The 23,237-nt window shown below is 38.9% G+C and overlaps 1 protein-coding gene across 4 annotated transcripts in view; it reads left to right on the forward strand.

Annotated features, from left to right (window-relative positions):
• The window catches only part of nectin1b (nectin cell adhesion molecule 1b), a 160,544-nt gene that overhangs the window by 70,673 nt on the left and 66,634 nt on the right, over positions 1 to 23,237 (forward strand). Inside the window, exon 6 of one of the 4 annotated variants that reach the window (XM_006796655.3) lies at positions 5,279 to 9,780. The exons of the other annotated variants lie outside the window; for them this stretch is intronic. Within the exon in view, the coding sequence (XP_006796718.1) occupies positions 5,279 to 5,781 (503 nt within the window). The 3' untranslated portion in view covers positions 5,782 to 9,780. Of the gene's footprint in view, positions 1 to 5,278; positions 9,781 to 23,237 lie in introns of those variants that run through there. 4 annotated transcript variants of the gene reach the window in all.

Raw genomic sequence — 23,237 nt, forward strand, 5'->3', positions numbered from 1 at the left:
CACGCTGTTTCTGCTGAGAGGAGATGAAAACAAGAAACAGTCGCTGTTTTTCTGACTCGATGGTCCTGCAAGTTGCTGCATGTTCACACGTTCAGGCTACAGATGATGTCACCCGTGTTTTGATTCCAGTAGTTTCACAGCATTGTCTCCTCCAGCATCCTTCTAACCCACTGGTTTTATGACAGGGAATTGGATTTGTGGGAAGCTTTTAATGGCACAAGTGAGGTGAGCTTGTGTCTCCAAAGTCAGTGGAAGCAAAAACAATCTATAGTGACAAACGGGAAGAAACGGCAGCCATTGGGAGGGAATATCTGATAGGCTGAAAAGGAGATTTGCCCCAGCCGCAACTCTCAAAGCAGCATGTTAAATTCCTGTCAGTGATAAGCTTTTATTCGTCGTGGCAGCATTACATTTCCGTGACTTCAAAACCACTGGCAAATTCAGACAAGAGAGGTAATGAGGATCTGTTAAATCAGCGAATTAATGTGTCTTCTCTGATCGTGCCCTTCCTCACTCACTCGCTCATTATGCCATTCTTTATTTTGTGTTGTCACTCCTCAAGCTCTTAAGGCGTTTGCTCAATCTTTTTCCTTGTTGCCACTCCTCAACTTCTTAGAGTAGCCCTCTATGTTCTTTTCATCTTTTGTTGTCAGCTGCTTGTTCCTCCTTTAGTCATATTAAAACACCACTCCCAGCGCCACTCTTTGAAAATCCTCTCTCATTTTCCCAGCGTCTTTCATAACTTTGTCCAAGTGATTGCGCTAAGTCTCAGGAATGTTTTTACCTGTCTCTCCTCCTTTTTTTTTTTCATGTGCAGACATGACTGGAGCACACCCAGTAACAGTATCTGCAGGACCGAGTTGTGAAACTGTTTCTCTCACTTTAAAGCCCCCTCTGCTTTCTACAATCATTTCCTGCGCTATCTCTGAGCATCTGCTGCTTCTACATTGAAATGCAAACTCCTGCTCAGAATACATGATGTTTTCTGAAACCACAAATCATTTATATTACAAAATATATATGCATGTATATTATATATACACAGCATTTATTCATTTTTTTTCTTAAGTCTCACTTGTGTTTTGCACAAACGACTCAGATGAAAAGCTTTCATTGCATTGTGAAGAAAACACATTGTGTCACTTGGATATTTGGAGGTAGTAAATCATCCACTTGATCATGTCGTGGCGGTTCAGAGTGGTATGAATAACCCAATACGAAATGGCATTGTTGTTTGAGTAGCTGTAAGATTTCCTGTTATTTTTTTCCCCCCTGTATAAATCTATCGTGCCTCTGGATTGAATTATAGTCTTTCACAGCACATCCTTCCACCTATTAATCTCAATACTACATTTTATTCGGTGCAACTAAATGTTCCCCCGCTATCTGCATTTTTCCTCACGGCTGTTAATAGACATTGGCTTTTACAGCGTGGAACAGTATCAGGGCCATTGTTGTGCTGCTGAGGTCTTTTTTGATCTGTCCATTGGCAGGTAATGCCAGCAGCGAAGGCGTGCTAGTGAAACGCCTCCTCATTTTTCTGTGCTGTCAAACACCTACATAACCCAGCCATTCATTTCATTTGCTTTTTGATTATATAAGGTGATTAGCTTGCACCCTAGCTGCTCTAATTTAACATAAATTCACAGAGTCCGTGAACTAGACGAAGCTGCTGTGCTGGAGATATGTTCACGTATGCACACGGCTGGTGGTGTGATTTTACAGAGAGGAAATGCGCTGGGTAACATGGTGAGAGCAGACAGTCCTCTTTGCCAACACGGCGTTTTAAGTTGCAAAATAGAAGCAGTGTTCCTGTACTGCACGTTGATGAGCAATTTCTGGTCTTTCTGAGTTCCTCTCTCTCCCTTAAAGTGCCCCAAACACAGAGCTGAAGCTATCTAAAAACATCAGTAGTCCTCCTTCCATTGGCGCTCCAGTAAAACAACTTAATACCTCCTTTCGAAAACGTAATTTGTTGTTTTTGGTACAGCAGCTTGCAAAGCTTCCTCCAGGCTGGATACACCAGCCTAAAACCCACAAAAAATACCTGGAGGTTTACAACCTCTTTCGTGTCTGTGCTTTTTCTTTTTTTTTTTTTTTTAAATGAACACTTGTACAGTTATTAGTGTTGACATTCACATTGAGCAAATACGAGTGTCAGAGGTAGCTTCGCTTGATGCTTTATAGCAATGAAGATGGCAGGGATCACCTTCTTTCACTGCTGCTATTCTGCAATTTAAATGCTCTGTCCTTATGTTTTTCACCTCTTTAAATGATGGTGAATATGGAGTCTTGGAAACCTTTGAAATGCAGTACAATAATCTCCCTAATTAAGATGGAATAAGGGGACTGATGAGAGCAAAAACAGATCCTAGTTACAGACGAGGGCAGTGAAGGGTAGAAGAGAGGATTACAGGAGAATATTTTTCCTTTTCTCTTTGCCCCTTCAGTCCTCTGGATTTTCACCCGTCTTTGGACTTGGTGGGAGGATGTGTTCTCTAGCAGGGGTGACCTGGCTCTGCTCTCTCATTGATGTGTGTAATGAAGGCCTGTGTCTGAATAATCCCATTAGGTGGTCAGATTAAAACCTGAGCTGATATTTGAGACTGTGCCCGGCACGGCTATAGAAATTGGAGAGCTTTGCTGTCGGCCCTTGGAGAAAGAGTCCAGATGAAGAGCGGCTACGGAGAGCGACCGTGTTTGGGAGGTCTCGTCTGTAGACTGATAAAGTGCCATTGTAATTAAAGCAGAGCGGAAGGCTTCAGTAGCTTCCTAACTTCACTCACTACCATCATTTTATACTTGAATTAGGTTTGAGATCCATCATTTCCAGTAAAGAGCATTTCTCACCATGTGTAATGGCTTTGATTCACCCGTTAAGGGCAATAATTTGAAAAAGATTTTCTGCTTAAGTGGGAAATTTGTCTTTTTTGTGTTGCTTGATGAGGATGGCTTAGATTTGCTGTTATTGCAGTGGTGCTCCGATTCACCTCTATCCGACTTACTGATTACGCGTGGGGATAATTTATCTCCAAGGAACATTTAGGATTGCTCGACGTAAACCTTCACTTTTGTTCAATTATGACCCATTACTTGTAAATGAGCTTCAAATTTCAGAAAGACACTTTGCCCATGCATATTTTCCCCACCCCTGTTAGATCAACGCAGATGCAATTCTGCTCTCGGTTGTTGCCTTTAAAACCTTTAATAATCACCATAAATAATTTGCGTGCATGTTGCACAGACTACAGCTGAAATTCAGTCATAAAAATGTCATAAAATAAGAAACGCATCCTTTTTCTTTTCGAATACAGCTAACGTATTTAGTGTTATCAGTGTGTGTTACATTATCATGTGCCTAATGGGCGTGTAATTAAGCAGTAAGACTGGAAAGACAGTATCAGAAGGAAATGAAAAAGCAGCATGTATTTCACCTATATTGCTTTTCCCTGCCTTTTTTCGGACTTTACATACAATTCTCTGGTTTGCTCCGTGTGAACAGGAAGCTCATTCCTTTGTTTCTCACAGTCTCGTATTCCCTTCTTCCAGGCCTTTCCCACACCATTTGTTTAGTAGATGGTGTAACTGTGTTGTATCCCCCTACCTTTTCTGTTGAGGATTCAGTGTTCACCATTGAAGTTAAATCATGTGCTTCTGCTCTGCCGGTTTACCTAAGCACTACCTCTGCGCCTCAAGGCTTTGATCACATTTCAGATAAAAAGTCTCTCTTGTCTGTGTGCTCTAAGGAGCTTTGCACAGTTTGTAGTTTCAAGTGAAGATGTACACATACGGGACAACACTTTCATGTTAGTTTTACTGTATGCTGCACCCACATTTGACTCAAAAGTAGTCCTTTTGTTTTGTGTGGTTCTTTTTGTTGTTGTTTTTTCCCGTATGTACGCTGTGCACTCTCTAAATGCTGGACTGAACATAGCGCCTCGTTTTAGCGATGCTATGGACATGGCAGTTGGGAATTTGAATTTTGAATGTCAGTATAGAGTCAACATATTACTTTGGCTTTTGCAAGGTGAAATCCCAGCCTTCATACTCTAGCATCTTTGTCATTATCTCTCACAGGCCATTAGTCATATTCGCTCTGTTCTAGATTGGAGAACACCGAGGCTTATGATAATTTTCTCTCTTTTCTCCTCTCTCTGTATCAATAATATATATTTTTCATGGAGGCATATGCTATTTTTTGCCGCGTGCTCCTCTGCTTGAATGGAAGAGCTTCGTGTTTATCAGCTCTCTAAGTGCATCATGGCTGTGTATGCTTGGCTGCTGATAATCATCTCTGGCAGTGCTCTTTCATTTCATTACCACGATGCTGGCGATCAAAATGTCTTGTTTTAATTATTTATGCTGGACTGTACTGCAGTATATCGTTGAATATGTTTACTTTGACTTGTAAGGAAAACTTGTTAACTGAAGAGCCATATCAATTATAAACCCATCTCCAAAATGTTAGGATGCTGTTTAAAGTAAGAATAAAAACAGAATGATTTGCAAGTAGCGCAACGCCTATGTTCATCAGGAACAGTACAATACCAATGTGCTGGGGACAAGTCTGGACAGCAGATAAGCCAGTAGACTCCTTACAGAGACATGTCTTAAAAAGACAAAAGGGAAAAAAGAAGTAGTGCATGTAGGACCACCTAGTTTAGACTATGCACTGCTCCACCCTGGTTGCCTTTCTGCTGTTCAACTCAAAGAATAAGATTCTTAAAAATGAGCAGACATTTTCAACATTTGAAATGTTCTATTTGTACCACTTTCAATTGAATATAGGCTTTAAATCACTTGCAAATCATTTCATTCTCTTTTCATTTTACACAGCATCCCAGCTTCTCTGGAAATGGGGTTGTAATTCCTTCACTGTTTGCCTATTAAATTGTTTAATTTTCCTCCGCCTTCTAATCAGAGAAGAAATGATGGTTAATGCATGCTGACAAAGCTTCATTTACTTTAATGTCTTCAGTCATTTTACTCTTTGATGGTGTTGTGTGGTGGACTGGCTGTGTTTTTTTTTCATTATTTCCGCGTCTAAAACTGCATGTGGCTGTAGCTGAGCTTTTACGATATGTCACTAAAGACTACTGTTGGGCTGGGAGGGGGTGTTGTCGTGGGGCCAGGGGTCCTTCCCTTTCCCCTTTGCTTTTCCGTCCTTGTCTCCCTTACTCCATCTTTCCTAAAAAAAAAAAAAAATGCACCTGCACAAACGCACCTCTTCCCACCAGAGCACTGACACACTCCCTTCCATCTGTGTTTTCCTACCCAGAAATTCCTGTCCCCACCTACGGTGGCACCACACATGTCCCACAGGAGCAACACAATGCAGGTGTCGCCATCGGGGGTGCTGTGGGGGGTGTTGCCCTCTTGGGTCTGGCGGCCATACTGCTCTTCATATTCCTGCGCCGCCGCCAGCGCACCTTCAAGGGAGACTACAGCACCAAGAAACACGTGTTCGGAAATGGGTACAGCAAGGCTGGTGGGCTGCCTACCCACCCCCCCATCCCTAAGAACTTGCAGTACCCGGACGACTCGGACGAAGAGAAGAAACCCGCCCAGATTGGTACCACTGGAGGGTTTGAGGCAGGCGACCGTGATTTCGATGCTGAATCAGACCTGAAGAGGCCCTATTTCACTGTGGATGAAGGAGAGAGCCGAGATTACGATGAGCGGACTCTGGCTTTCCAGTATGAGCCTGAATCTGAAATAGCCGATGATATGATCTCTCAAACCGATGGTTCTGTCATTTCTAAGAAAGAATGGTATGTGTAGTGGCATGCAACAACCAAACCAAACAACCCTTTGTCTCCCACCTCCATTCCACCTCACCCTTCACCTCCATCACGAGCCCCGCCCTCCCATTTATCAAACTGCACTATCATAGTCCCTCTTTTGGTCACCCTAATATCCCGCCCCCTTTCACATCTGACCCCATCCAACTAATATCAACTAGAAAATCAAGTGTCTATTTAAAGTGCTAGCAACATCAACTTCTCAGCATTGGTGTCAGTACCATCAGGTGAATGGGCAAAGTGTACAAACTAAGGTATGTAGATGGACACACTGTTGCTGACATACAAAGGTCGGTGTGGTGATTGGTCGATTAATCCCGGTGTATTCTTCATTTCGTGTATTTTTTCATATTATAAATGTGTTAAATGTATAAAAAGAGACAGCAGGTTGAGGTTTTGCTGAGCACATTTGTGAAAGTCCTACACTGGATGTTCAGTTTGTTTTCTTTTTCTTTTTACATTAGCATTGCAGTTTTGTTATTGTTTTTATAAATGTCTTTTTGTATGATTTTTAAGTGACCAGAGAACTGAGAGTTAAGTGTCTAACATAATTACAGGTGGAGTCCTACGTGTGTGTAGTTTTGTGGTCAAATGTTTCAGAGAAATTGGGGGGAGGGGGGGATGGGATACATACTGTTTCTCAGCGGGGTTAGCGTTACTAATTTTTATATATTCGCAGCATTAAAACACATATGTTAATGCTGTTTTCCAAAGGTGCGGCTAGCATTTCTTGACCCCCTGTGTTTATGTGCTCGACTTGTTTCTTTACCGAGAGGAAGTCAGTCTACTGAGCCATATGGACATGGCAGTAACATATAAATATCCAGTATGCTCTATTTTTTTTTTTTTTATTAATTTCAAGCGTTAGTGCCCTTATTGTTGAAGCAGTATAGCCGAGGAGAGAAGGGCTGCAATTGTATCATACAGAACAGTTTCTACTTTTCAGTGGTGCATCACAGTCATGTCCAAAAGACACTTGGTGAGTTTCACAGGGAAATCTTCAAAAATGCTCTGAAATGTCATGATTGCCATTTGACTTGAACAGTTTGACTTGTGTACACAATCTCGAAATCTTACCACTGTAATGAAATGTCTGTCTTTTGCATTTAGCTGTCATAATTATATTTTTTTCTGACCCTTTTTCTTTTCAAATGGATGTCAGTCAAAAGTGTCCGAGGAGTTTTCCTGTAACGACTCTGTCTCTCTTTATAATTGTGACTTTACTGAATAGTTGGCTTACATCAACAGCATTTTCTATGAGGAGTCATCCATGGACACAAAGGACACAAATAGGAGAAACTGATGTTTTCATTTCCGTCTGAAGAGAAAACATGCTAACAAGTAAAGGGAATTTAAAATATGGTGGCCCTTCTGAAGTCACCTGCTGCTTTCATGACGCTTTTGTTCATTTTCTTTTGCTTTTTAAGTGACTAACTATCCAGAGATTTTAAGGTGATTTTAAAATTACGAAGAGTTGCTTCCTTAATTTTGGCATCTCGGTCTGCTAATGGGGAATCAATGACTCTGTCTGCAGGCTCTCTATATACTATATCTATATATGTTTTTAAAATCACCGCTAACAAGTGCCAGTGGATGCTAGCATAGCTAATGACTTGTTTCTCTCCTCAGCACAGAGGTTCATTACACAATCAGCAAAATGTATTTGCATCGACAAAAAAAAAGCGCAATGTGAAAAATTGGTTATAATGGAAGCATTGGAGGAAATCTATCAATGTAAACGACATATCTGACTGGCTCTGAACAATATAAATACTGTATTAAGCCTTATTTTATGCATGTTTTGTGTGTGGGAGTGGAAGTGCATATGTTGCTATTTTTTTTCCTATCAGTTCCAGTGTGCTTATCCTCATTTGCAGCTCAGAAGACTACACTTTGTCGGTGTCGTCAGTATTGACAGAGGTATGAGTTCCTAGGTACACAGTACCCAGCAGCAATTTTGCAGTTAACACAAGAAAAGTGTAAAGTATATATAAATATATATAGAATAATAAAAATGAAAAAAAAAAAACATCTCTGTGAGAGCAGTTCCCTCTGCTCGAGATGTGAATGTTTTACAGTCCACGCTTGTCTGCTGTATGTTTTTAGATGAGCATGTTAATCATGAACCTCAAACTATATTGTATTTTCAAAACAAATCAGCATCACAGGATGGGGATTTTTTTTAAAGTCTGTTAGTCTCAATTTAGTTAGTCAGCCTTATTTTCTAAAGCCTTACTTCTTTTCTGTTAAGTGCATCTACTATGGAGTGAGTAAAAGGTCTGCCACTGAAGGTTTCAGAATGGGAAGCTCATTGACAGCATTGGGGTTGCTACTTTCAATATTCTGAAGCAAAATACAGTTTTATAGTCTTTACTTTATTGTTCACCTGCAGGTGGAGTGCTTTGCTGTAACTTTTGAACTTCACACAGTTTGCATCATAGCATAATAGACACAAACATATCGAAAGCATCCTTTGTTCATGCATTCAGTGCCTGTCAAAGTTAGGAGGCATGGGGTAGTCTAAACAGTTACTGCTCCACCATTCAAGCTATTCATACCCAGAATAAATGGTAAATGGCCTGTATTTATATAGCGCTTTACTAGTCCCTAAGGACCTCAAAGCGCTTTACATATCCAGTCATCCACCCATTCACACACACATTCACACACTGGTGATGGCAAGCTACATTGTAGCCACAGCCACCCAGTTTAATTATATCGTGGATATAATTAAACTACAACGCAGACCGCAAACCTGTTAAATATAAGACAGCTTATGGTCGCTTGCTTACAGTGAATATTATAGCAGGTATAGAGGAGCTTTAGCAAGGTACAAACAGCGTGTGTACACTTGATCTTTAAATCAGCTAATTCTGCACTTTTTCAATCAATACTGGAGAGTTGAACACCTGAAGAGATCTAACCTTTGCAACTTGGTTGCACGTCGCTGAATTTTCTGAGCACAACATTTGAAACGCTGGTCCAGTTAAGAGAAATTCAACTTGTACTTACAAACATCACCCCCTTTTAAAGCACAATTTTAAGGTTTCATCTGACATCTAACATCAGTTATGTAACCACTGCCACACTTGCTTGTCAGATATGTTGGCGTGAGAAAGCCTTTTATTTTTGGGGTCAACAGTCTGTATAGTTGTATATGTAAACATTGTCTTCATGTCGTTGGGGTTTTATGAGTTTCTATTTTGTAATACTGACTGTAATTTCATTCCATCCTAATCTCTCTTTTTTTTGTATGTTTCAGTATGTTTCAACATTCCACTGTAAATAATGTACATAAGGTTGAGATTATAGTTGGGATTTATTTCGGGACAGCCGTGTAGGGACCCTGTCATGTAAAATATGCCTATTTTGACCACAAACATGGAGACTCGATGACGGATAGATGACGTTGATGCATAGCTTATTTCCAAAGTCCCACCTAAAAATGTTCCCCTAGTACATTTTTTTTAATATGCCAGTAGTGGCTTCACTGTTGGGGGTAATGCATACAGTGTGTCGATGTAATGTTATTAAAAGAAAGTCAAAAGAGAGAAATTGTCTGTATGCAGCCATGTGAATGTATATTTCTGAGGGTGATACAAATACAAAAAAAAAAAAATCTCTTGTTCAATTGTGATGACCCAGTGAAGTAACTTGTATTTGTTTTCAGCATTAAATGAGTTCAATAGTCAAAAGCGTTCTGTCCCAGTTCACTGATTGGATAGATGTGTGTTCTCTGATTGAATATGGTTTATGTCTGCAGCACATTTCTTATCGCTGTGTATTGATTTTGGTAATTGCAGCTTTTTCCCCAGTCGGTTCGACCAGTAATTTATCCTTGTCACCTCATGCCGGTGCTTATTTGGACTTTTTTTTTTTTTAATTATTATTATTATTTTCTTGTGAGCCTTAAATGTAAGACATGATACGTTTGTTCTGTAAATAAATAAGACTACAAATAAATCAAATTTAACAAACATAGACCTTGTTAGTACAATATTTAACAATTTCAAAAAGCACAAATAGTGTCCAGGCTACAGCGGGACAGTTCTCTCTGTACCTTATTGATCTGTTCACAGTCATCGCTGTAGATTACTGCATTTTTTTTAACCTTATGAGACAAAGATGACAGATTCAAAGCATTTTTCAAAGCTACAGTTTCCATATGTGAGTTACTTTAGTATAACGTATAACGTGTCTTCATTTTATCTCAAGTTAACACAAGACAGATAAAAGGATACATACAGTATTTAATAAGAGCCTTTGATGGTTATAACAGTAGTTTCTGGTATTTTTCTACTTTAATTGGAGAGCAAAAACTGTCAGGCAGATGTTGATTTTGAGTTCAGTGCTTAATGAAGCTACAGTGATATGATGAGAGAGGCCCAGTGTAGAGGCAGACAGATCTGTCTCAGACTGTGGGACTCAAGTGCAGACATCTGCATCGTGCACATTAAGAACAGCCCAGAGTTTGCAGCTGTTGCCATCCATTTGCTAAAAGAGCCCTTTGTAGCCCAAGGGGCTTTGATGGCACATAGGCTTTTAACATGCATGGCCGTCTAGTTTTTTCTCCTCCTAATAGAGCCGGGAGTGGAATTCTACAGCATATCCTCTATCAAAGTACTTTTTGGATGAAATATGGCTAGATTCCTGTTCTAAAGTATGTTCCTCCTGGGTCATAAATTCAAAAGCGAGTTTGTTAAAGTGTCTTTTACAGTGTGTGATGTCACTCCATTTAACATGGAGTGCAATAAGAGAATACAGATTACTCTATATTATGAATGAGAAAATTGAAAAACAATCTGACCGTGACTGTCATTATTTATGCATTTCATTTTGTCATTAAATCAAGTTCCGAAATGCTTTATATTCAAATTTGAAGAAATCTTCAGTACTTCAACACAGAGTTTTCATACGTTTTCATGGTGAATCACATACCAATTCGATTTAGATTTTTCTTTAGACGTCTGTTACATTTTGTAGGCCACAACTGTTCGCTAAATTCTGGTTTTAACCCAACCATCTGTGAGTTGTTGAGCTGCCAACAAGCCAGAAAAATAAATAAATAAATAAATAAAAATATCAGTCTTAATGAGTTCAGGAAAGCACACAGACAGCCTACGCCACGAGTCATTAAACTACAGTAATTAAATAGTTAATGATCATAGTGTATATTAATAAGCAATCCTTTGGGATGGCTTCAGGAGGAGAGTGTAGTCAATCAGTGAGGTGGCTTTTAGCAGCACTAGTTTGTTCCTTTAAGGCTACTTTGTGCACATATTTGCATACTGAAACAGGGAAAATAATATCTGATTTTGTCTCATTTAGATTTATAATGATTGGACTCAGCTGTGCAAGTCACATTATGAAATATTTGTAATTGTTATTAAAATAAAATCAGATGACCATACCTGTGTCACAGACTGTTACAGTGTCTTAGTTCCACAGTTTATGCATCACTCTTTCTTATTTTAAATAAAATGTATTGTTATTTGCACTCGTGCTGTCCCACATACACTCTGAACTTATATTGCAGTGATCCATAATGAAGTGTATAACTCTGAGGGGCACGTGTGCTCTCATAATAAATATGCTGCAAGTATTTAAACACATTCCCAAAAATGATACCGTCTACCGATATACAGCGTTCAACCTTTAATCAACAATGCCATCTCAGTTTTGTTTTAACATTTACACAAACGGCCTCAGAAGTTAATGTTCTGTAGATGTGTTAAAAGATAAAATACTTCATTTTTGGAACATGATAAGATAATATGCTGATATTTCAGATCTTACAGCTTTGCTAGTGGCACTCTGAGAATGCACTTATTAATGTCAGCTCTGAGTCCTTGTTAACATGTGTGGAATGACATAACCTGCCAGCAAAGGTGCCTCTCAAGTAGTAGTGGTATTACTTGAATTCTGAACACTTTCTGAACAATCGTTTTAACATTCTATCATGATTATATCAGGAATGTAATTTGCAATATGAAGTTATGGGAAGCCTAAACGTAGTTTCAGAATAATTAAATCTTTGTTTAAAGTTGCTAACAAATAAATATGCAATTTAAATTCGCTAATTTTAAAAATGTAATTAAATAACACAATGGTGGCAATATACTTGTTTGATGTTCAGCAGAACAGTGTCTGCTATGTTGGCTGATATACTTTTTTTTTAAAACTTTGATAAATAAAAGTTGGGCTGATTTTAACTCCATCAGTGTTGTACTAGAAATCCCTAAAGTTCAACAAACATAATGCGATTAAGTTGCATATAATTTGTGTGTAAGCAAAATTAAAAACAGTAAGTTACTACAAATTGTTTTTTTAATTTAGTAGAACTTGAAATGTTTATCAGTGGGTAAACAATTAGCATTGCTTACCCAGAAAGATCAAGTACTGTATACTTGCAATAAATAAGTTGCCCTAACTTAGTTATCTGAAGTAAGCTTTACTTGGTTGTTTTGAGGTTATGAGTTTGCATCAAGTTCTAAGAACTAATTCGATTTTACAGCATGATCGGAATGTAATAATCACATATAAACTGCAGCACTGGACATAGATTTTGTTTTTCTTATAACGGCACTAAATACAAAATATAAGCATATTTTATCTGAGAGGACACTAATAACCGTGCCGGTTTTCATGGCACTGATCCAGTAGTTCTTATGTGATGATTTGGTCCAACAGACAGAAAGGAGGACATCCAAAAGCAATGTTCTAAAGATACACACACAATGACCTTTTAGGCAAACACCTTAGATTGTGTTATCACATTCATTCTTGGTCACCTCAGTGTGAGTATGTTCAAATGCTCATCCATTCAAGTCTTTTTTTGCTCTTAGTTTTTCTCACTAGTGCAAATTAACTAGAAACATTTGGAGCTATTGTATGATACACAGTTACAAGGTACAATCAAAAAGTTGCCAGGTAAATAAAATAACATAAAATACTCAGCAGATTTTCCCTTTTCTGATATTTTTGCATTTTAGCATTAATGTCTCAAACTGGCTCAACTTCCATGCTGAGGATCATTGGTGGTGATGAGAGCTGTGTCTTTGGCTAGAACCCAGCAGCTTTCAGTAGAAGAGTCCACAGTTTCCAAGCCCATAGAGCAGCTTTTTTTCCTTATTGTTACATTTATGAGGTTGTACACTGTAAACTTGTATCAGTGGGTGCGACTATCAACACTGTAGCATTCTGAGGTCTCTAGAGGAGAATATTCAGCAGAAACAGACTAAACTGTGATGCGGGCACATGATGAAAAGCTGGATTTTTCTTGCCGCGTAAACACAATCAGCACCTGCCCCACTCACCAGATTTGCCTCCCTGTGAGATCCTCCACTTCCCCAAAATGAAATCAAGGTGAAGAGTCAGAATTTTGATAAAGTGTAAATCCAGTGTGCATCACAGATGCATAAGTACAAGTGGACCGATGGGACATCTGAACGATCTAAAAACAGCAGCCACCCAGACATGCAGAAGAACACGATATTAAACGAGACACAGCCAAAATAAAATTAGGAGGGTTTTTTTGTTTTTTAACTGCAGATTTCTGGGATCATTTAATTACACCTTGTACATCTGACATGTGCTGTTACATAATTTTAATAGAAACCTGCCAGGCAATTTACATGGTACATCAATTTATCCCATAATATAATATAAGACCCAGAGGCGCCTCATGCCAGCAGGCAAGGCAGGTAACCGTGTGGGCCCCAGGTGAGGAATAACAAACGTTAAACTGCAGCAGTGGCAATGCGCAAAGTTTGACAGGAAAGTCAGAGAGGAGAAAGGGATCCACCTTACTCCTCTCACTCCCACTGCAAGTGGTGTTTATGATTCTGTTTAAACAAACCAAATGACTGACTGTCAATCAATGAAAATGAAGAAGAGTTGTCCTTCTGCGAGAGACAAAAGAAGGAAAGTGGTGGTGAGTCGAGCAGAATTTAATAATGATTAAATATAGTTATTATTTAAAATAACTAAATGCTACTAGAATGTAATGTAACCATCATCTCATTATTTCCTTTGTTTACGTTGATATTTTACATTAGTTAAGTTAGCTGCCAGAGCAGCCTGCTGTGGCCATGATCACATAATATGCCATGTTCTGTTTTTCGGCATTTCAGTCCAGTTAAGGAAAAAAATCACTTAGTTGATATTATTATAAAGCTATAAGACACTGGCGTGGTCTAAATAGACTTTGCTATATTTTTATTTCAGAGGAAGGATGTGAAGGATTTTGTTTGTTTGTGTATTTTTCACAATTAGATCTCTCATTTTTTGTAGCCTACACAGTATAGTATGCATCAGTTACAACATAATAAATATAATGCAGGCAAATACAGCTATTATTAAATAAACATATTTCTAATGTCAGTGAAATTTGGATGTCTCCAGTAACTCTTTTTTTGAGTGTGTCCATTTAAGTGGAATAGAATTTTTGGCAGGCCCATTACTGTCATCATATGATACACTATTTTCAGCCTTTAACCAGTTATTTATAACAAAATGCCAGATGGATTTTCATGCCAAAAACAACTACAGCTCCATGAGAAAAATCAGCCGATACCGCTGGTATTTTCTCCACCCCTTGTGGTATTTTCATTGGTCATATGAGCAAAAGTGTCCTAAGATGACTTGCGTCATCCCGTACTTCATTTCTGCATTTTGACTCTCAGTTCCCTGTTTATGTCTCCTCAGATTTCATCTCTCAGGCAACAAGTGGTGCGACCAAAGTTGACATATGTTTCCCTTGGAGCTCTATCCAATGTGAAGGCACAAAATTTGGAGACATAAACCTGCCATGACCAAACTGGGAAAATGAACTATGAGAAAGGCACATTCAAATCTCACGTCGTTCTTTCCATTCCCCAGATCCGCTCTTAACAATGAGCTGTTTTGTGCTGCACTGCTGCAGCTGACTGTATGATCCCACTAAAACAAGCACTATTGTAAATGACTATTGTTTCTAAAACACTAACACTGACACCTGGCTCAGTGTTCCTGTCATGTTTAGAGCTGATATGGTGTTTGCCATCCATTTAGGTCTTTCTCAATGCCTCTGTTTGTGTTTACAAAAAAGAAAATATTGTTTATGAATATATAAACACGGAGTGAGGCTGCTGCTCAAAATAAGCAATGAAGTGATTCATCTTCGTTGATCCTTCCATTGTTTGTTGTTCTGTTATCTTTTGACTTTTTTTCTGTTTCATGGTGTGCATCGCCGTCCTTGCGAACCTCTAGTTTCTTGTGAAATGTGTACACTACCTCGCGCCTCCTTTAATGCAAATGAAGTCTTGAACTGTATCCTGTCAACTCAGAGGGAAGCATTTCCACTGGAGAACATAAATCCTGCCATTGCAGCTCACAAGCTGGACTGACCAGCCGCTGGACTCGTTCAGGAACAATGACATCATTCTTCCCCCACCTCCTCCTCAGCCAGAGGCACCGCTGCTGGGACTTAACCCAGGTCCCATTGGTGTTTTAGCTCCAGGTTCTCCACTGGGATGCACCATCCCTGGAAACTTAAAATAAGAGTGCAAGCAGCTTTATACCTTTCAGTCCTGAAAAATGAATCAAAGGCTGCTAAAACAAAGCTCCTCGGATTATAATCCAGTGGGAATCATAACCGCCAGCACATATTGCCCTCTGTAACCTGACACAAATTACTGACTTCAAAACCACAGGCAGCTCTACATTTCAACAAAGCCACCTCATCTTGTATTTAGTGTAACCAAACATTCACTGTTTTCACAGACGATTTCTACAAAAGTGAAGCTATGAAAATACTCAGAAGATTCCACTAGAAATGGTTCCACAATAAAGGTTGAGTTTTCATCAAAACGCATTTAGCAAAGGTTTGAGTGTGTTATTCAAAATAATAAAAAAATATATCCATGAGAAATGAACAGCACACATTCGTATTTCATCAGTTTTAAGAGAAAGAGCTGGTCGGGCTTCTCCCGTGGAGCTTTCAGGTTCGACCACATCAAAACAGTGAAATAAGTCATAAATCACAAAAGTAAAGCAAGACATGATTGATCATCTATAAATAGAAAAGGAATAACAATCAAAAATGATGTGTTCCCAAATGAAGCATTTATGTTGTATTTCAATGAATAACGCGCCGTTATTTATTTCTTTTATTTGTTTGCGGTCTCTCTCAGAGGTCAAGAGTTTTGCAATCATACAGTGGAATTGTTACTGCATCGTCAAATGTAGTTTCCATTGTGCTGAATGTTTTCTGATATTATTTGCAAAGTTTTGTTTTTGTTTGGTAGAACATGTTTCACATATAATCTGATCAATTAAGCGTGCAGTTTACACCCCACTGATGGACAGAGCAAGTAAATTCTATTTCCAGAAAATGTGAAATGATAATGAATTGGCAATTATTTGGATTAACCCAGGATCAGTCTGCTGAAATTATTATTGCCTATTATTTTGTAAATGAGATGGCTAATAACAAACTGCTTGGATCCTATGAATACATTTGTTGGCACCTTGAGGGATGTCTGGACTAGCTACTGGAGACACACACACACCAGCCCTGCTTTGACACCCTCCTATTTTCAGAGCCAGTCATGGCGTGAGCAGCTCTGCTATCCAGCTGCGCATTAGCGTTCTCCAATTAAACTCAGCCATCCCAGAGCAGAACGAAAGGCCTAAACCCTCTGGTGAGAAAAGTGCTGACAACCCTCATCTACAAAGTCCTGCTGGGAATACTTTGTCCCTGTGACCATTTACCCAGTGTCATAGAAGTGGCGTGTGTGAGTGTCTGTGTGTGGGTTTAGGAGAGCCAGAGAGGAAGTTTGTGTGTATACCCTTCATCCCTTTGTTGACCAGTGCTTTTTTCTGCACTCAGCCTGAGTGACTTTAGACACAATAACAAATTAAAGTTTGTGCGCATGACCACTAATTCTTGATTTAGTGAGAAAATATGTCCTATTCCCTGTGCTTTTGAAGTTGGACTGATCAGTATTTTTTATTTTTTATTTTTTGCATGCAAGTCTTGTCAAGAGCTTAAATTTACAAAAAAAAAAAAAGGTTTAAATATAAATCCCTGGAGAAGCTGAACAACTAGCATCCTCCTTAAAAGATGGGGCGTGGCAGCAGAAACAGAGAGCTAGATTAAATATAGGCACAATCACAACAAAGGATGATTTTTGGTCGTAATTTTGTATGAAAACAAACAAACACAAAAAACATTTTTGTTTTTTTTACTTTTTAATTTTTTCTTAATTATGTTTTTGGATACAATTCTACATCATTTACCATGTAGATTATTTAATTACACAAATGGATTTTGGATTAAATGCACTATTTGCAATTATTATTATTAAAAATCAGTGTAGCTTGATATACCTTACCCCCCCTCCTCTTTTTTTCCCCCACCAGCCCAGTGGCAGGCTCATTTTACTAGCACTATTTAAATGACTAATGCTAAAGAGACAAAATTCTAATGGTTTTGGAGAGAAGAGACGATGAGCTTTATGAGGATCCTGGCGTATCACAGTAGCACAAAGCATTCACAAGGTACTGCACGCTGAACACAGACAGAAAAATTAGCTCTGTTAGATTCTACCATGTAAAATTTAAACGGGTATCAAAAAATGATGGTATAATTTTATCATCGTACCATTCCACTTACCGTAACCATTTTGGGCTAAAGAGAAAATTCAAATGGTTTCATAAAGATGAAAATTATTTTGTAATTCTACAGCCAAAATTACAAAATATCTCCAGGGATGCTGTGTGATACTTGGGTAATAAAGGGTACATTTATGATTATTATTAGTTAAAAACTCTAATTAGCTATTAGCGATTATAGCTAACATCAAGAAATCATACATATCCCCATGCTGCTGAAAACTAGGGCACTGTATTATTTTTCCAATACCAGCATTTTCTCTTCAGCAGCAGAGCTGACAGGTCTTGCCACATTCGGCTTTGACATGTATCTATGAAAATTATCCTCCTGTTAAATCCAGTTCTTAGCCAGTGTCCTTGGTGATCATCGAGCATGAATCTGCTGCTCTTGCTGGGAAAGAAAACGAATCACAGGATGAGTCAAATTTCTCTCAGCATCATTATGTCGGTTGAAATTAAAATTTCTCTGTCTCCCAGACATTAGGCATGCCATGAAATGAACCTTCACCTGTTAAAAATCAGTGAACCCACTGACTGTAGGGAGAGCTCTATAGTCGGAATGATTCATCAACCCGGTTACCACAGAGTTTCAGCATCTGACAAATGGGACAAATGGGGTAAATTAAGAACCCAGTGTCTCTCACCCCCACCCCCACTTCCCTACTATTGACTCTCACAGCTTTATCAGTGTACATTAGTGTCAGTGCCAGTCTACATTTAGACTAACTGTGCCAGAGGAGGCAGGCCATCAGCACATACAGCCATGTCTGTCGTCATGCAGAGCCAATGACCCTTTGTCAGAAACAATCCTCATCAGCAGAGCTATCAAGCCAAGGCTGCACTGTCCAGTGTTTGAGCTCTGAGACTGTTCTCCAATTGTGAAAAAACAAATCTTGAGATTAGTATACAGCTTTAAACCACAAAACTGCACAAGTTAGGAGTTTGGTGTCTAAATGCGCCAGCTTCGTCAGCACAATTCACGGAACTGTGCCCCCGGCATGAAGTACAAAATTGACCAATGTCCAAATTGAACTGGGTGTTTGGGGAGAAACATTCAACAACAAGGAAGAAAATTAATCATAACTAAAGAACATAATTAACAGCAGAAAATGGAAAAAAACTGAAGCCATCAGTGCTTGATGTCTCGCCTCAGTTTTCTTACTTTTACTGTTCTTTATTATACGGCAGCGCGCAATTCTGTTTGCACTTCACACAATATCTCACTTTTGATGTTTGCAAAACTCAAATTCTTACCTCTGGGTGACAATGTTCCTGCTGCACCTTAAAGCTCCACAAAATGTGGAGTGTGCCAATTAAAATGTAGATGTGATTAGTTGTTAAAAGAGCAGCAGTTTTTAGAATAGATTTTTTTTCTCCCTTTTACTGCTAAAAAGAGACAGGCACAGTAAGATGTGAAGGCAGTGGAGAAAAAGAAGCTGTGGGATCTGATTGCATGCCAGCAGGGACATAAGCAGGTAGCTGCACCACAGACTGACTTAACCACTCAATTATCTTTAGGCACCAGAGGTCATCAGAGAATATTTAATGGAGTCCAAAGTTCTACATCCTACACTGCTTTGCGTCTTCATGAATCCGTAGCTGTGGATTTGTGGGCCCTGACCCCTAAACTGTGATCTTTGAAGCCTCTAAATTACTGCTAACGAAAATAAGTCCCCTAATCTGCCACAAATACCCATGTGGAGCCAGCCATTGATTAGATTACAGTGCTATTTGCAACTTCATCTGTAAGAAGCTGATCCATGCAAAAAATGCAAACAAACTAACTGATCCTAAAGCAGAGCCAGTCACGACAAATTGCTCTGATGTTTAGTGGCCGGTTGCCATGGCGAGTCACAACCAGTTAGTTGCCTCAGGAGAATTGGCTTTCTGCAGCAGCACGTTTCAATACCCAAACCTGAGGTCAGTCACCGAGTCCACATTACTAAAGCTGAAACTTCTTTCTTTTGTCAGTTTGTCAATGGTATTTTATTTCCTGAGAAGGGCTGGATCTAAATAAAAAAAGGCGAGCTAAAAGTTTGATTTCTGCTTAAATCGTCATACCGATCATCATCCCAGCTAAAATTTAACATGATGTTTCATCAGAAAGGTGGAGAAGATGTCAGAAGTACAACCAACTGTTTGAAATATATACTTTTTTTTTAACCTAGTGTACAGTCTCTCACAAGCTTCATCATTCATGTTGCACTGAGTTTTGCTACTGTAGGCTATAAGAACGCAGTTTGATTAAGGGAACAAATCATTTTCAGCAACATTAATAATCACCAGGCATATGCTTGCACTTATAAATTTATGTTTTCCTTACGATTTCTGATTGATGAGCCCTGAGATTTTAACTTATTTTTTGAGCTTTAATTTGCTAATCAAAGTTAGAAATGTATTACCATAATTTATTCACACAATGACTGATGACATGTTTATTTATATCTGTCTCTCCCTGAATTTGATGAAGGCATGCAAGCTTATAATCACTCGGGCCTTTTTTCTAAAGAGCTTTGTCATTTTGTTTTGCTTCGAAGGCTGGGAGAAGCTGTGGCCTTCAAAGACATTTCTGATTAATTTGACTACTTGTTGATCTTTATTCATTACTTGGAATGCGCATATTGCGGTGTTTGCTTTGCATTAGCCGCCCTCTGTGTACTCAGTCATCAAATCACTTTTATTGCTCTTGCACTTTGCCAAAGTGAACATTTTTAGACAATCGAAATGCTTTCGATCTGAACTTGTTCCCATAAAGTCAGCCAATTTAACACTTTGATTCGTTTATCTATCACTTACTAAGAAATATATTTCTTTCTTCCCACCGCTTTTATTGCTTTCATCTGTGATTTGATACAAATAAAATTCAGCTGCTCGGATTATTACATACAGTAATTTCTTGGTACACTAATGCTTGAGAAGGCTTCGCGCTGTCTCTGACACATCCATCCTGAGGCCCTTAAATCTGTCTCTGAAAGCAGGACAAAAAGCAATGGATGACTCACTCTGCATGTGCAGGTATTGACAGAAGGACTTCCTGCCATGAGGCATCTTGTTAAAGGGAAATGTGATACAGTAGTGTTGATTTAACAGGTCTTCCTTCTTCTAATGAATAGCCTTATGCGATAAAAGCTTCCTGTTTGAAGATAAGGTATTCAGCAACAACAAGTGGATGCATGGCTGATTGTCACGAGTACCTTGGTATTATGTGTCTCTTTGACAGGAAAATGCACAAGAAAACAAAGCTCCACTTTAAACCTCAGATTAAACAGCACCAGCACAAAGTCTAAAACATTCAGGGGGGATCAGTTTTCTTCACTTTAATGCCAACCATGTCACATCTAATTTATTTGTCTGGACTTTTTCAAAACCCCTAGAATAAATTTTTTTGTGTTGAGTGCATCCTTACTGTAAATAAAAAGTGGTTTTGTCCTTCACCTATTTAAAAAAAGGGGTCTGAGCGTACACAGCATATATGGCTGTGTATTTTCTTACATTTCAGTGACAGAGCTGAAAGATGTTTTCTTGTGAGTGGCCCTGCGGTCACAAAGTGGAGCACTACATGTGCTGGTGACAGTGGAAAAAAATAATCTGAAGTACAGCCCCAACAGAACACATCTATCAGCTGGCTGCAGTGTGTGAGAAGTATATTGAAACAGCCTTTGTGGCTTTGATTTTCTTTTCTTTTCATATGTCAGCTCGCGGGTGGCCACCCCGAGACTGTGTGCTAATAGTCGTTTATCTGTTCTTAGAAATCTAAGCAGAATGATGTTATAGGAACAACAATCAAAAAACCTCTAGTTCAAATATCCTCTAGCAACTAAGGTTAATCTAAACATGATACAGGAGATAGTTGTTACCACTGTCTTGTCTATATGGTGAACAGTGTTGGGAAGGTTACTTTTAAAATGTATTCCACTACAGATTACAGAATACATGCCCCAAAATGTATTCTGTAACGTATTCCGTTAAGTTACTCACTGTGAGAAACGTATTTTGAATACTTTGGATTACTTGATATATTATCATGCGTTTTACAACTAGATGAATGTGCTATTGCTGTGTGATTTATTACTATTACTTAAGTCTGTTTGCCATACCAATACCAACTAGATGGTTAAACTTTTTGCATTGATCTCATATAGAAAACTTTAGTATCAGTAATATGTTTCTTTCCATCTGCTTTCAGAACTGCACATTGTTATTTGCAGCTAGCAGGTTGCAATGCAGCCTTCATTAATAGTAATAAATCACACAGAAACACTACACTTAGGATACAAAAGTGGCACATAACCCAGGTAGCTACCACAACTAAAACAAGCTAACATTAGTTTTTAAAAAAGAACTTGCTTCCAGATGTTTCTTCAGGTTGGAGGTGGAGTCTCTTGATGCTGAGAGCAGCTTGGTTGCTGCCAAATAGAGTTTGCATTGCACAGTCAGATTTCACCCATCTCTTTCTTCTTTAAATGTGAAGTGGCATCGGAATTTCCAAGTAAGTGCACTGCTGGCTCTGTTGTGCTGGCTCCGGGTCCATTGTGGGCAATGGGCAAGACACTTCACCCGTTGCCTACTGGTGGTGGTCAGAGGGCCCGGTGGCGCCAGTGTCCGGCAGCCTTGCCTCTGTCAGTGCGCCCCAGGGTGGCTGTGGCTACAATGTAGTTTACCATCACCAGTGTGTGAATGTGTGTGTGAATGGGTGGATGACTGGTTGTGTAAAGCGCTTTGGGGTCCTTAGGGACTAGAAAAGCGCTATACAAATACAGGCCATTTACCATTTACCATTGTGTAACTGACGCCAACAGGACGCTTACATTAGAGCCTCTTATCTCGTGTTTTGTTTGCATTTCTGGCAATGCATAGAATTACCAAAATTAGAGAGGGGATAGCCAAACATATGAAACAGGAAAAGAACGTCGTGTAATTTTATTTCAACAAAGTAACTGTATTCTAATTATCCCGTATTTAAGCGGTAACTGTAACAGAACCAGTACATGTAGTCCGTTACTCCCCAACAATGATGGTAAACAGGAACCTACAGCAAGGAGGTAGTTAGCACGGCTCAGTTAAAGACAAGAAATTAGTGAAACTGTCCGCACATGACACAAAACACAAAACACAAAACACAGCTATCTAAAAAACATTATATATTTGTTTAAAAAAAAACTGTAAAAGTGTTCATACATACTCTCTTGTGCTGTTGTAGTTTTAGCCTGAAAGAAGGCATTGAGAGTCCAAGCTTCTGTGTGCACACATGTACATCAGTTTTATTTTTTCCTCATCTGACCTCATAGACTCTGAATTGTTATGGAGTCAAAGAAACAACGCTCACATTTCTACCTGCAGGGTATGTTTACCACTTATCGAACCTCTGTAGATTTAAACTTGAAAACAAGCACAGTTTTGAATTTTTTCTAAATGAAATATTGTTTTTTACTCTTTTATTTAGAAAGAATTGTAAAAACAACCCTACCAAGTGTATTTTCTTACCAGGTGAACAACATCTTCAAACCTGTTACGCATTAGATTGCTGAGGAAAGGAGATCTACTCAACCAGTGACCTCACTAATATAGCGTGTATACAGTATTGGATGAACGTGAAAGCAGTGATAGAAACCCTAGATGGCAGCTCCCTGCAATGAGATAATGAGTTCAATAAACTTTATTCATCCCCACAGGCACAAAACCAACAAATATGATACAGTATACAATGGCGTACACACTATTCACAGATAATGATACATAAAAACTGTATCTGCCAGTTTCAGTAGTAAACATGCTGCTGTG

Source organism: Neolamprologus brichardi, chromosome 14 (assembly GCF_056152115.1).
Source record: "Neolamprologus brichardi isolate AB-2024 chromosome 14, ASM5615211v1, whole genome shotgun sequence".
NCBI classification, from domain to species: domain Eukaryota; kingdom Metazoa; phylum Chordata; class Actinopteri; order Cichliformes; family Cichlidae; genus Neolamprologus; species Neolamprologus brichardi.